At 45.5% G+C, this 15,197-nt stretch overlaps 1 protein-coding gene and 1 long non-coding RNA gene across 7 annotated transcripts in view; one reads left to right on the forward strand and one right to left on the reverse strand.

Moving 5' to 3' along the window:
• Positions 1 to 15,197, forward strand: part of LOC308070990 — a 172,034-nt gene that overhangs the window by 119,774 nt on the left and 37,063 nt on the right. The gene's annotated exons all lie outside the window — the stretch shown is intronic.
• LOC308070984 (ankyrin repeat domain-containing protein 26-like) lies at positions 457 to 11,996 on the reverse strand. Of its 6 annotated transcripts, XR_013930949.1 has the most exons (6): positions 6,869 to 9,875; positions 5,409 to 5,564; positions 4,853 to 4,987; positions 3,646 to 3,784; positions 3,125 to 3,266; positions 457 to 1,620 (listed from the first exon to the last, which is right to left on the reverse strand). XR_013930949.1 is itself a non-coding variant. In XM_080405826.1 (4 exons), the coding sequence occupies exons 1-4, from the start codon at positions 7,064 to 7,066 to the stop codon at positions 3,650 to 3,652; spliced, it is 624 nt and encodes a 207-aa protein (XP_080261952.1). In that variant the 5' UTR covers positions 7,067 to 9,875; the 3' UTR covers positions 3,356 to 3,649. The 6 variants fall into 6 exon arrangements, 3 of the variants coding, with proteins under 3 accessions (XP_080261952.1, XP_080261951.1, XP_080261950.1); XR_013930948.1 differs by lacking the exon at positions 3,646 to 3,784; XM_080405826.1 differs by lacking the exons at positions 457 to 1,620; positions 3,125 to 3,266 and having other exon boundaries at positions 3,356 to 3,784.

The following is a 15,197-nucleotide window of genomic DNA, read 5'->3' on the forward strand; positions in this document are numbered from 1 at the left end:
CGGGGCAGGGACGGGGGATCGGGGGGCCCCGGGGCAGGGACGGGGGATCGGGGGATGGGGGGGCCCCGGGGCAGGGACGGGGGATCGGGGGACCCCCGGGGCAGGGACGGGGGATGGGGGGGATCGGGGGGCCCCGGGGCAGGGACGGGGGATCGGGGGGCCCCGGGGCAGGGACGGGGGATCGGGGGGCCCCCGGGGCAGGGACGGGGGATCGGGGGGCCCCCGGGGCAGGGACGGGGGATCGGGGGGCCCCCGGGGCAGGGGGATCGGGGCCCCGGGTAGCGGCCCGGTACGGCTGTCTACAGAGCGAACCACCAGAGGGCGGGAAGCCGAGCGCACAGGCTGCTCCTCAGCGCGGCAGCGGCGGACAGCGCCTCCCTCAGCGGCGAGCGCGGCGGTTAAACGGCCGGCGGGCTCTGCTGGCGGGGGCGGGGTCTGCTCCGGCGCGTGTCCAGCGCGAGTCCAGCGCGAGTGACGTCACTTCCTGCCCCGCGGTGCCCGGCGGCTCCCGCGCGGTGCCCGGCCGCGGCGCTGCCGAGCGGGGCCGGGGGCAGCGAGAGGCCCGGCGGGTGGCGGCGGCGCTGCGCCCCCCGCAGAGCACTCGGGCCGCTGTCGGGAAGCCCGGGGGGGTGCCGGCGTACCGGGCAGCAGCAGCTCCCCGCTGGCCCCCGGCGGGGCCCGCGCTGCGAGCACGCTGGGGGGCTCGGGCGAGTTGGTTTTAAAAGAAAATGGCTCAAACTGGGAAAGCGCTTGTCGTTCAGGGCAAGGGCATCTCGTCAGGGAGTTATGGCCAAAACAGCTCTGCGAGCAATTCGCCTCCTAGTTTGTTGAGCAGTCCTGCTTGTGTGCCATCGTTAGCCCTGGGCAAATGGATGCCAAAGGAACGAACAGCAAGGGTTAATATAGCGGGAGGGGGGCTGGGGGGGGGCTGTAGGCATCATCTAGTTACCTGCCTTGCCAGGACAGGGTCAGAAAGTTACTTTCCAGTAAATGTGGCTGAGCTGGCACTGCCACAAAAGAACACAAACGCGCACTGAGGGTATGGAAACGTGGTCCAGAAATCAAAAGACAGGTCATGCCTTTGGTATAGATTAGGAGGATGGTTCCCAACTTTTGTACTGCTGCGGTGATGCCGCTAGGTAGTTCAGCGTGGTGAAACCTTATTATAAGTACCATAAGGTTTTGGGGTGATGTCACAGTCCAGTATACCCTAGATGGTTTGACTCATGGAACACCTTGCCAGCACACTACTTCCTCTTAGAAACTGTCTCTTGCCAATGAGTTTGTGAAAAACAGAGAGATGGGAAAGAAATCCTAAATCAGAGAGAGGGACACACTTCACTGTGATTAGCGCTGAAAATATTGATTACAACAGGACAGGAATCTGGTACCACTTTTTAGGGAGAAGATTCAGCCCTTTGAAATACCTTCTTTTTCTTCATTGCTAATAATGGTACAGCTCCTAAAACCTTCAGTTTCCTTTCTGGAATGAGCCTTCACAGCTTTATCAAGCCTGTTCACTCTGGCAGTGTTCTCCCGACCAAAGTGGCTGATGTACAGTCACTTTCCTTAGCTGATCCTCAATGTATTAGCAGCGATCTGTTATTGTAGACGTGATCTCTAGAAGGAAAAGCTATAATAAATAATAATAATAATTTTAAAAAGACAGAAAAAAGACTTTTGTTGAAAACACAGCCAAGTAAATTCAGGTTGCAAAACCTGAATTCTATGAGTTTTGGGAAATGGCTATGAGCAGCAGCCATTTCAAGAGCACTTCTGTAATCAGTCTGACCATTTAATGGGGGAATGGAGAGCAAAATGCACTTTTTAATTGGGTGTATTTGTTTTCTTCCAAACATTAGAAGAAAGGCAGGAATTTATATACAAGGTGGCAATACAGAGTAAACACAATCCATCTCTGTGCTCTTTCCAGGAGGAAGTATTTCTTCTCCAGTCCTTTTCCAAGTGCACGCATGCTCAGCCACAAAAACTTGGGTTTTTTACAGGTCACTCCCCAGCCAAGACCAGGAGACCCTACAGTTCCTGTGCAATGTCAAATGTTTCAGAATGGTATTAAACCCCCCTGTGATTACCCAGTTTTAGTTGGTAGGGACTTTGGTAGCTGGCTGGGCTGAAATTCAGTTTCAGGCTTGGAAGGTAAGAGAGTGCTGATGGGTCCTGTGGATATAGTGTTATGGGCACAACAGGAACTGTTTGTTTATTATTAGACAGAAAGGATGCAAAATTAAAAACTAGAATCTATTACCCAGAGCAACCTCAGAACCACTTCTGGGAACTCTACTTCTGGGTCTCCATGACAAGGGAAAGACGGACTGAGTCAGCTACTAGTAAGCAACAAGTTACAGGGTTTTTTCCGCATCACCTCACACTGCATCGTGCCCTGGGAAGCAAAGACACCATTCCGAAAAGCAAACCCCCACCTGCCTCCTGCTCAACTCGTGCCCGAGACAGGCTTCAGGGGGTGACCTTGGGCAAGGCCAACTGCACAGAGTTGTTCCGAGTGATGGTGGCGTTACTCCCCTCTCTTCCGAGAGGGAATGCATCCGTCGGAGCCCAACGATGCTGCCACGGCCTCAAGCTGCAGCCAGGCCTGTGCTGGGCCTTCACTGCTCTCAGCCCTGGCCCTCACCCATGGACGTGACGTCCCAGTAGGACTGCAGACCTGCCCATCCCTATGGACCGGCCTGGTGATCTGCACTCTTGGAGGACTCTGCTTACTGTCCCCAGAACTGTCCCCAGAACTCTTCTGCTCTTCTTGGTGAGGGCCTGTGGGGCTGATCCCTGGCCTGTGTGGTCACAGACCCTGCCAGCCTTGCTGTGGCTCTTGCTTTGCCCTTCCTCTGCAGGACAGCCTACCCCTGATGCGCCCTCGCAGATACTGCTGTGTACGTAACACTTCCATCTTTACCCCTAAGAGCTACATCAGTATTACAGTCGCCTACTACTGTGACCATAGAAGGAACATCAAAAACCAGCCAAATAATTTCAGAAATACAGCCAAGAAAAAAGTAGTCAAAATCAACAACATGAAAAGAAGTATAAAGAAAGAATAAAGGTTACAAAAGAAAAACCACCACAATAACCCAAACAAAATAAAGCTCACCTTTGTTCTTAATCTGCCAATTTCATTGACCATTTTCTTCACTTCTCCCTGCAAATTAAGCTGGGACAGTCCCCCTCTCGCCTCATACACCCTTAGTTCCTTCGTAGCTCTGCTCAGCAGCCTCTTCAACCTGCACAGCAAACTAGTCATGAAAACAATGAAGCAAAAAGAAACAAAACTGGACTTTTTCACATACTCTCATGTAAACAGCACAGACACAGCTTGCTTTATCTTTAATGTACTTGACGCACCAGGAATTACCAGGAAAAAACAGTATTCCTGTGCCACATACACTTGGAGAGTCCAGATTTCACCTGAAAAGAGGAATGAAAGACTCCCTTTTTCCCAGGAGAACTGCAGGGCAACCTGCATCTGCAGTTGTTTTGGCAGCTATTGAAAACCAGGGGCTGGTGTACAGAAGTACCTTGCAAGAACTAACACGAGGCTGGCATCTGCTCACAGTTAGGTACACCTATTTTTACACTAAAGTTTAATAAAACATGACTCCTACGCAGGGATACCTCTTCACCACGCTAAAAAGCCGTACCTCTTACAGTCTTTCTGCAGATCGAGGTTTCTTTTCATTACTTGGGCCAGACGTAGTTCAACTGGGCGTTTCAACTCTACCAGCTTCTTCACTTCCTTTCTTTCACTCTCGCACTTTCAAAAGAGAAAAGAAAGATGTATCACGCACACAGAGCACAGGAAAAATACCTACGTACAGTCTGTGCATCTAGCGCTCTCCACAGAGAAGCTGCCGGACATCTCTATCCGTTAGCCACGTTCCACAGAATGCCATGGGACGGAATTCCCGAGGCTATTCCATCCATCACTTCAGGTTTCACATCAAACAGACCAATATGTAACTACAGAAACAGATGCCCTCGCCTGAAGCAAAGGCCATCCTCTTCTAGACATAACAGGTGGAAAAGATGCTGGAGAACACTTTTGGCAGTGCCTCTGCTCATAGTAGGGATTATGTAGGTATGCACTTCATGGGAGAACATCAATCCATCCAAAGCTTTCATGGGATCTTCCACCAACCAGCAGGCAGGGGCTTGTGGAGGAATCTGATCTTTTGGAGTTCTTCAACATTTTATTCCCCTCGGCCATTACCTCCACCTCTTCTGTGTGGGCATTTACTTAGCCACATGCTGGTTTTCCTCCTCTTGGTGTTTTCTCAGCCACACCAGAGGAGAGCTGGCAGCTGTTTTGACTTTGTTCTTCCATTTTCCCTCTACAGAAAAGGAGAAAAGGGGAAGGCTGCCCCTTGGCAACTGGCAGGCGCTGCTTGTTTCCCAAGCACTCGTTCATTTACCCAGCATTCCTTCAGTATGTTTTTCTGCAAGGCTTTTAAGCTCCCGCTACGCTGAAAACATACAGCAGCTCCTCCATACACGCACTGGAAACATAAACCTGCCTAGAAACCAAGGGGTCAGAAGATGACCACACAAAATCCAAGGAAGAACTGGGAACTGTGGCCTTGCTCGATGTGCTCAACTGATAGCAAACCACACTGGGAACTCTTCCCAACAGAGCCACTCCAGAACTTACACAAAGATACCCATCTAGCTTTTATTTGCTTCCTCCGTGACCCCCAAACGATAAGGTACTCGCAGCCTGAATGGCAGGGATAACAGAAAGCAATGATATGTAAGAACCTGACCAGAAGGTGCATGTGGTTCTCCTGGGTATTGGCCCGGTGCCCGGAGAATTTTCTGGGCTCACCTGTTGCAACAGTTCAGCCTTCTCCTCGTCCAGCTGAGCAACGCGCTCTTCAAGGTGGGATCTTGACTTCAAGTGCTCCTCCCACGTGCTGTGCAAGTCCTTGGATGTCAGAGCCAGCATGTTCTGCTTCTGCGTCTGTGAAGGCAACAGTGGCAGAAGAAAAAGTAAGGTGGCCGGAAAAGACAAGAGCGCAGGAGAATGCAGTAACTTACACAGAAACAGGCCTAAGCTCTCCTCCACCCATCCAAGACCTATGGCCAAGGTTGATGTGGAGTGTAAAACACACCTTAGGAACCATAACCAAGAACAGCAGCTGGAGCTGGTGGGAAGAAGGAATACTCTAGAAGCGACAGGATGAGGTTACAACTTTGGGGGATAAGATGACATGCACACACACACAAAATCACCCTACAGCTTTCCTGCAAAGCTCCTCTGGTTCCCTCTATACTTCAGTTTTCGTAAGAACACTGCAAAAGGTGGTGCAAAAGGACAACATTCGCTCCTACTTTAAACAGCTACACTCAGATTTATTCATATAGTTACAGACATTAAGTACCTTAGTTTTCAACTTTCTTTCCAACTCCTTTTGCAAGCGCAGCTTGTCTCTCTCCAGGTCACTGTGGTAGCGTGTAGTAACTTCAAGTGAAGCTTCTGGCATAGATTGCTTTTTAGGTGCATCAGCAAGCTCCTGCTGCAGTTGTCCAAACATGCCCTAATGAAACAGTTAAATTAGCATGAAGAAAGTTCTAAGAACATGAAATACGCCTTTAACTTATTTTATTATACAATTAGACCTGTCTAGATTGAACCCAAAAGTATGAAATTTTGCCTGCCAGCAGCAGGCATCTGCATGGATGATGACCTCTCATCATCTTTCTCAGCTGAGAACCTTTGACTATCAGCAGCTGTTCACGAGGATTTCTGTTTCCTAACACATAAAAAAGGCTCAGGTATCGTTCTTCCTTGAACAATACACAGGAACACACTGCAATCAGGTATTTTTTTCCTGACAAAACCCAAAGAAATCTGTTGTGATCTAAGAGCCACAGTTTGACTGCAAATATTACTCTGGTGACTGAAGGCAGGACTTTGTGTTAGATTGTTCTTTCTTCTGTTTCTTCACTATACAAATACAATTAAATGAATACAAATATCTGAAAGCCCCTTTGAGATACACTTTAAGGGTATGTTGAATCACATCCTCTTGTAGTCTTCTTACTCAGCTCGTTTTAGAAGTACTGATAGATTAGGTTTACAAAAATCTGCATAGCTCATATATATATATAGCTATATCCATATACACACACTCTCTCACATGATCTTCAAAAGGAACCCATTATTTTGCTAGTAAGAATACAAAGCAAGTCACAGTTTACAATGATTGACAGTACTGCTGGAGTGTGGCTACACATCATAAAAGGGAAAGCTTAAGGTCACCGTCTGACATGAACTTTGAGGAACAGGTAGGCCCCTCAGAACCCTCAAAACACATACAGAAATCAACAGCTGGACATTACTAATACTCTTCAATCTTGATAGCAGCTTACAGAGAACCTATTTTTTCCCTCTATAGAAGCTTCATATAAATCTATCCCCAACCACTTCACTTCTCTGTACCTTCATTTCTCAGCCCTCGTGTATTGGATGGTTCCTCCTTTTATACCACTCTCATTCATGTCATCAGTGCAATACTTACATCAACACCATCAAATACTTAAGACTATTCTATAGGGCATAACATGGACTAAGGAAAATAGATGAAAAAAAGTTCTAGAGAAGAATCACCTTTCTTGATCAAAGCTTAGACTTGGATACCTTTTTTCTGTTCTCTGCTTAGATCTGAGGACTAATATCCCCGTTGCCAAAACTTTCCGCAATTCCGAGAGAAACATAACAAACCAGAACAAATCAGTATTCTTTGGTCCCATGCATGGAACTTACACCGGATACATTAGGAACAAACTAATTTCAAGAATGGACAAACTTTAAATTGTTCTTTCTATGCATATACTTTACCTGTCTTTCTACTACGTCAGTCTCATATTTAAAGACTTGTTCCCTTAAATCAGTACACTTGGCATTTAAATCCTTGTTTCGCTCTTCTATTAGATAAACTTGCTTTTCTGTATCAGCTCTAAGTTTGCTGAAAATGTCATTAAAACAGTGCTGCACATAATCCACTATTTTTTCTTTCATGATCCTCTTGTTCTGCATCTCTTCCCATTGCTGATGGAGTAAAAAGGTTTTCACTCTGGAGCTGGGCCAATCGCTCCTGCAAGGACTCCTGTTTTATTACAGGTTTGCTTACTGGATCTTTCTCAAGTTGTCGAGCATGATCACATTCCTTTGCCCGACACTGGCCTTGACTTAATTCTTTTTTGCCATTTCTAAAAGCAAAGCTTTTTCTCTGAGCATTTGCTTCAACTGGTGAAGCTCATTTTCTAGCCTATTAGCTTTGCTTTTAGCTTTACACAGCTGCAGAGACAAGCTCTTGTTGGTTTCTTGCACGCCAGAGAGGTCACGATGGAGCTCGACTTGCAAGCAAAGGCATTCATCACGTTCTCTGTGAAATCTTCGTTCAGCATTGCTTTTTGATGACAAATGAAGTTCAAGTTCTTGAACTGCAGCGTTCAGGGAGGAACGAAATGATTCAATTTCTGTCTCTAGTCTGTCTTTGCTTTTGTTTGTCTGCTCAAGTTTGGAAGTCAGCACTGCAGATTCTGTCTTTAGTAAGTCCAGCTCCGTGTTGAACTGAAAAAACATTTGTCTTAACGCTTCCTTGTTCAGTTTAAGTTCCTTTTTGAGAGCTTCATTTTTTTCTTTCAAGGTCTCATTTTCCTTTAAATATTTTCCTTCTTCCTCCTGGTGCCTAAGTCTTACTTGAGTGAGTTCTAGCCTTAGCATAGCAATCTCATCTTGTAGTAACTGATTCTTGTACAACAGATCCTGTTCTCTGTCAGTGCTGGATTCCTGAAGGACAGGGAAAATGAATAAAGAGCCAATTGGGAAATGAATCTACAAAAAACCTGCAGCAATAAACTGCATTTTAACATTTCTAGTACTAAAGCATGACTTCAAAGATGAAGTTTCAGGCAATAAGCTACTCTGTGAACCCATGCACATGTACAACGTACGTACACAACGGAAGTGCAACATATCCTTAAAACCTAAATGAACATCCCAAATATACAGTTACGTTTTTTTCCCCCCTTAAACCAGCAACCAAAGCTTTTAAAATGACAGCGCTTTCTTGTATGTGCATGCCTTTATAATACTGCCTTTAAGGTTGAATTAGTTGTGCTACAGATCTGGTAAACACAAGGCTAGAAAGGGTATTTTCCTTCTCAAATGTCTTCTGAACACTTATCCTTTTGTGTTACTGGAAGTTAGCTATAAAACTCAATCACCCCCGGAATGCAATAGTCCTGTATATTTCCTCTTTATTTTATGTATAACTTTTTTCCACTTAAACACATTCACTCTACATTTATTGGGCAGCACAGCCAAGAACAAAAAGGCTTCCAGGCACTGCACATTCTTTAGGAAATTCAGTAAACTCTTTTCAAGATCTTCCAGGCACTGCACATTCTTTAGGAAATTCAGTAAACTCTTTTCAAGATCTTTTTTAATACAGTGTTTATGATTGCTTTTTCTCCTCCAGTTACTCTAACTCTTACAGAGAGTTGAATTCATTGCTGATATTCGATCATAAAATTTTAGTTATGTGGAGGTGGAAAAGAAAGGCATACTTGAAGTAAGTTCAATAAGGGAATAACTAATTTAAAAAAAAAAAAAAAAAGCAATGGAAACACAAACACTGTCAAACAACTTTCTTCCTGGTCAACCTTGCCATAGGTAGCTAGGTGTTTCACTGCTAGAAAGCCTAAAAAGTGATGACGAAATGTCTGTGAAATGACAAATAACAGATAGGTTAAGAAACGGTGTAAACAGTGTCTTCTATTAGTTTCCTACTTGCACAAGTAATTCAGGTACATACAGGAGTGATGCTGCTTTCCAGAACTTTTAGACATAAGAGAAAACAAGAAAGGTATTTACCCAGATAAGTTACACTGGTAAACAGTAAATAAACCATCAAGAAACAGAAAAAGTTATGTAAGATTTATTATGACTTTAAAACAAACATGGTGAAATTTAATTTATTATTAGAAAAAAAAATCTGCTTACCTCTGATTTTTTTCCTATAGATCTTCTTGTCCCTTCTTCTAGTTCCATTTGTCTCCCAAGGTGGTTGTTCAAAATTCCTTCTTGAAGGGCTCTGGCCCTCTTTTCCTGAGAGAGCTGTCTCTGTGTTTCATCACGTTCCTCTTCAACCTACAGTAATACAATAAAACTGCTTGCATCTGAAGAAAAAACAGAGCTAGCAATACATCTTCCCATTCTCCCTTGCATACTTGAAAACATTTTTGATTCCCCACCGTTATGATAATCCACCTATAAATAAATAAATTTAAATTTTCTTATGAAAATTTAAGAAGGCGAAATACAGGATGTTTTGTAGTAATTCAAAAAAATGTAAGGCTTTGCCTGAAATACAAATGAAACCTCAATTTTGAAAAAGGAAAAAAGGAATAATAAACTGCAAAGCAAAAAAAAAAAAAAACCAGCCCAATTGTGAACCAACTGTACCCTACTGTTCTCAAAACCTGACAATTGTTATCCAACGCCTCTTCCGTGAACAAAGCGCCTCCTTCTCTAGGCATACTGGAATACAATTGAAAAGAAGCAGAAAATAAGACAAAGACTTTAATTCATTATTTAATATACCTGTTTCAAGAGCTTTCTCAGTGTTCTTAACTCCATTTCTAAATTCCTAGAGTGTAACTCAAGTTTCTGTTTCTCCTCCATCTCTTTACAATATTGATCTTCTTTCCTTCGGAGGTCTTCTCTCATTTTCTCACACAGCACTTCTACTCTGAGCCTCTTTTCTTCTTGTTGTTTCAAAGAACATCTGGGATTTAACGGAGGATTTGAGAAACAAAAGCACTGATATAAAAGTAGATATTCCAACATGATGAACTTGCAGAGAGAACTCAAACCATAAAAAATGTTAAATGTTTTCAGAGTTCATATTTTTACTGTACTTTTCAACTTTTTAAAGAATTCTAACTTCATTCCGTTGTGCATGGTATCAGTTGTACAAGATAGAGAAAAAAAACTTTGAGTGATTTATCCGTTATTTGTAAGTTTGTATAGGGAAACACACACCAGTGTGCACACTAGAAAAATAAAATTAAAAAAACCCATCTTCATATTACAGCCATTTTGTTGAAAAAGGAGTTTGTTGTCTCATCAGATCAAAGCATCGTAAACTTACTATGGTTAGTATACATTTTCTTAGTATACTGAGCATTGCCTACATGTTACGGATTCAGTGACCAGAAGTAATACTGGTGAATCAGCACGCCACTTACCTATGGCAGACCCGACAATTTTTCAGCAGCCTTCTGTAAGTCTAAAACAACTGCTGCCCACAGGCAGAACAAGCAGCTTCTGTTTACTCAAGAAGGATGTCAGTGTTCAAAACCAGATTCAGAAATGCATGGGGTTTAAGCTGAATACGATTAAAAACAGTTTTAAACCTCAGTTGGATCTACCTCTGGGAGAAACTACAGCAATTTCATTTTGAAGCTGACTTACAAGGAAAGCCTTATGGAAGGTCAGCTTCTTTACCAACTGAAACAATCAGCAATGAGCACTGACATGGTAAAAAACGGTCCATGGTGTGCCCACGGTACCCAAACAAGAAAGCAGCTTTGCGTTTGATCATTATTTTGACTATTTTTTCCCATATACTCACAATAGTGGACAAAAAAAAAAAATTAAAAAAAATCAAGTGTCAACCTAAGGGAAGAACTGCCAATTGAAAGCCTGCTTTAGAAATTCCGCAAAACAAGAATCAACCACCACTAAAATTACTTGAAAGACTGACAGAAACATTTGTATTTGAATGGCGTATATTGCAAGGAGAAAGCTTTACATGTAATTTCTAGTGTAATTTCGCAAAAAGTGTAACTTTTGAAAGTATAAATTTAACGCTGCTTGGAGAATTCACTTAGAATGAAAATACTACTTCTTTATACTTGACAGATGTTTGAGGATTTTGAACACCTGCTGAAGTCAAACCCAGGCCAAGCTGGGACCGGCCTCGTCTTCCTCGTACCCCCCTCCCCCGCGCTGGGAGGCCCAACTCCCCCAGGCCCAGCTCCCGCAGCCTCCCCTCACAGGGCTGGTGCTCCTGCCCCCGGGCCAGCCCGGCATCTCCCTGCCGACCTCACACGGACTGGGCAAGATCTCCTGGGCTGGGCGGCCAAACACCGGGCCCCGGGCTCGAGACACAGCTCAGCAAGCCCTGCGGAGGGGTGGGCACTCACTGCCCCCAGGGCCCTGGCACTGCTGCCCTCCATACAGCCCAGGCCGCTGCGGGCCGCCCCAGCTGCCAGCTCACGGTGGCTCCTGCTGAGCTCGCTCTCTGCCTGGGCCGCTCCCCAGCCACGCCGTCCCACCGGGGATCACCACAAGGAGATCTCCCCTCCCAGGCCAGGGCTCTGCAGTTGTCCTTGCTGAACTGCCTACGGTGCCTGCTGGCCACGCCTGTCTGACGTGATGTCAACAACGATGAGAAACCTCACACCTCCGGGTCTAGCTCAGGAGTGTGGGGAAAGGGGCAATCCCAAACTTGACCTTTCCAACAAACAAACAGGTAAGCAAACAAATGCTCTAAGCTCTGGTTTGACTTGCACTGGGTGGAGTTACCAGAAATCCTAGTATTATAGGCCCACTGAAGCTGCAAGGACAAAATGAAAAAAAAAAACCACCACCCAACCATCTCTCAAATCTCTCTTATAAATCTGATTTCCCCATACACACTCTCTTGCTCTTTTCTTGCTAGAAAACAAAGTTAGAACAACATCCAGAAGACTGTACATGGAGCTGGTATCCGGACGTTTTTCCCCTCTCCCATTATCTACTTCATAGCATAACTGGCCCACGGGATTCAAAAAACCCAAACCCAAAAGACTGGAAACTTCTCATCCTGTTGCCTGCACCATCAGTGTCTTTCGGAACAAAACCACTGACAAGATAATACATTATCAGACCACAATTTACATACTTAAGGCTTTGGATTTCCCTTTTCCATTCTGCTGCTTGGTGAGCCAATACGGATTTCAAATCTTGAGTCTTCTCCGCTCTGAACTGTGACTCCTCCCTTTCATCTTCCAATTTCCTTACTTCTCTTGAGAGCGCTTTATACTGATTTTTCTGACGTTCTATTCTCTGTTCATATTCAAGAAGTATGTTTTGCATTTTCAACAAAGTAGCAGAACCTGTTTTGAGACAGAAAAGACACAAAGCTGCACAAATACTGCCCAATGTACAAGCTGTTCAATGCTTTGCTGCATTAGGTGCAGGTGGCAGGTCTCGGTAGCGGGAAGGTCCCTGTGAGAAGGAGCCAGGGGTCGTCCCGTGCTGGACATGGACGGTTTCGATGGACCCACCGCAGGGCACAGCTGAGCCTCTCAGCCGTGCTGGCAGCTCCTCAGGAAAAACAAACGTAGGAAAGGGTGAAACCACCACACGGGCAGAGAAGGGGAAAAGCATGTGAAAACCAGCCCCGCAAACGAACACCCAGGTCAGCGAAGGAGGAGGGAGAGGTGCTGCTCCAGGTGCCAGAGCAGAGATTCCCCTGCAGCCCCTGAGAGAACCATGCTGGAGCAGATACCCACAGCGCAGTGCTGCGCAGGACCCCGTGCCAGAGCAGGCGGATCCTTCCCGAAGGACCTGCGACCCATGGAGGGCCCAGGCTGGAGGAGATTTTCCCCAAAGGACTGCAGCCTGGGGGAGGACTCACACTGGAGCAGGGAAAAGGGACGAGGAAGGAGCAGCAGAGAGAAACTGCTACGTCCCGACTGCAGACCGCAGCCTCCCCGTGCTGCCTGGGGAGGTGGCGGGGAAGGAGCGCAGCAGAGCTTGAGCAGGGGGGGTGCCGACGTGTCCTTCTCAGGTTTTGGGTCTTTGTTTCTCACTATCCAAATGTATTTTAATCGGTGGAGTCCGTTTTGCCAGTGACAGTCACTGGGAAGTGACAGCCCTGCCTTCACACTGACCCACAGGCTTTTTCACCCCGTTTCGTCAATGAGGGGCAGTGGCAGCACTGGGCGGGGAGTTTGGCCTTCAGCCAAGGTTAACACTTGCCTAATGAAATTTTAGCATAGTTTAAGAGCCCTAGTAAGTGATGCTTATGTTTATATAATGCCTTGTGCATATATGCAAGCATCTTATGACAGTTGAAATTTGTTATATATATGTACTTATTATTTTTAAGCAAAGCCATTATTTTGCTGTACTCTTTCTCATTAGCTGTTGAGGGGTGTGCTGGTTGTGGCTGGGATAGTGTTAATTTTCTTCACAGTCGCTGGTACAGGGCCATGTTTTACAGCTGTGCCGCAAACAGGGTTGGTAGCACGGGGATGTGTTCCTTATGGCCCAGCAGCGCTCACACAGAGCCAAGGCCTTTTCTGCTCCTCACCCCACCCCACCAGCCAGCAGGCTGGGGGTACGCAAGGAGCCGGGCCGGGACACAGCTGGGACAGCTGACCCCAGCTGACCCAAGGGACGTGCCATGCCACACGGCATCATGCTCAGCATATAAAGCTGGGGGAGGACGAAGGAAGGGAGGGACATCCAGAGTGATGGCACTTTGTCTTCCCAAGTATTTGTTATGCGTGACGGAGCCCTGCTGTCCTGGAGATGGCTGAACACCCGCCTGCCCATGGGACGTGCTGGATGAATTCCTTGCTTTGCTTTGCTTGCGTGCGTGGCTTTTGCTATTAAACTGTTTTCATGCCGACCCATGAGTTTTCTCACTTTTCCCTTTCCGATGCTCTCCCCCACCCCACTGGGGTGGAACAAGTGAGTGGCTGTGTGGTGCTTAGGTGTTTAGGTGTGGCTGGGCTTAAACCACATCAAGGGGATATAAAGAAGAAAAAGCTCTTGCTGACTTTTGATGACCGCATTAGAAGGAGCTGAACTGTACTTTGCAAGAAACTGCTTCTCCAGCTCTGACTAGACAGAGAACCAATGATAACGTAAGGCACGTCGGCTGGCAATGCAGGCAACATCTCAGGTTAAGTGACAGTTTCACAGCTTTTGAGGGGGATCTCTAGTCACAAAGAGATACTATATCAAAATATGAAATTAACATACTTTGGAGTGCATACAAAGAAATCATGTTTTAAGGGGAACTTGTAACAGCTGAAGACAGAGACTTGAAAACATACCCATATGAACCACACTAAGCTCTTCCAACAGCAGCATAGTCTCCTTGTAGGTTGAAGCTTGTAACCAGACATCCTCTGAAGGTGGGTCAGATGAGTGAGTTAAACCAGGGTCATCAGTTACTTCCACTGGTATGCTGACCTACAAAAAATACAGTACTTTCTGTAATTCCACTGTCTAGTATTACAGACCATTACAAATGCAGGAATGATTCATTCTCTCCTTCACAGCCCACAGATTTGTCTCAAATACAATAAAGCTGCATACCAGCAGCAATTTGTACATCTGGTTGATCACTACATAAACACTGCTCCCACCTAAGTGATTAAAAGCTGATAGAGACTGTTTATCAAGAAACTAGTTTTACAGTACCTCGTTCCTTTCACTCCTGGTTGTTGCTGCAGGTCTAGAAAACAAGAAATATATTTCAGTACTGAAATGCTTACTTTGCATTATGAATAATACCTACAGTTGCTTTGAAAACTTAATTGCAGAACTGAATTAAACTAAAATCTGGTATAGTAACTTTGCTAGATATAGTTCAAGACTGAAACAATTATTGTGTGCTATTAACGTCTACTGGAAGGCTAATTTTTCCGCAAGATATTAAGCAAATAGTTGAAATAACTGTTCCCTAAACTTCACGCAAAGTGACAGAAATCTTACAGCTACAGACATGTAGCTATACGCTTACGTGCATTCCCTGTTTAATACCAGGGGTTTAGCTCTCTTCAGTACCGAGAATCCTTCTCCTACAGGTCAAAGAACTGTAATTTTGGATTCTCTGGTGTCCTGGGTCTGGCTGGGACGCAGTTTATTTTCTTCACAGCAGCCCACACAGGGCTGTGTGTTAGATTTCTGACCAAAACAGTGTTGATAACACACCAGATTTTTAGCTAGGGCTGAACAGTGTCAACAACTTCTCTTTCTCACTTTGCCACAACCCACACAAGTAAGTTCAGGGTGGGCAAGAAGTCAGGAGGGTACACAGCTGCAAGAGAAAAGGTGGAGCAGGGAGCAGGGCAAAAAATCCTGAGATACCTGCAGT

Source organism: Falco punctatus, assembly GCF_963210335.1.
Source record: "Falco punctatus genome assembly, chromosome: 10".
Taxonomy (NCBI): Eukaryota; Metazoa; Chordata; class Aves; order Falconiformes; family Falconidae; genus Falco; species Falco punctatus.

Coding starts and splice junctions, on each gene's coding strand:
- LOC308070984 (XM_080405825.1), bottom strand. CDS start 7,066: ATGCAGAACAAGAGGATCATGAAAGAAAAAATAGTGGATTATGTGCAG. Junction 5,565..6,868: donor CTGACGTAGTAGAAAGACAG/GTAAAGTATATG, acceptor CTGTTTCATTAG/GGCATGTTTGGACAACTGCA. Junction 4,988..5,408: donor AAAGAAAGTTGAAAACTAAG/GTACTTAATGTC, acceptor TTGCCTTCACAG/ACGCAGAAGCAGAACATGCT.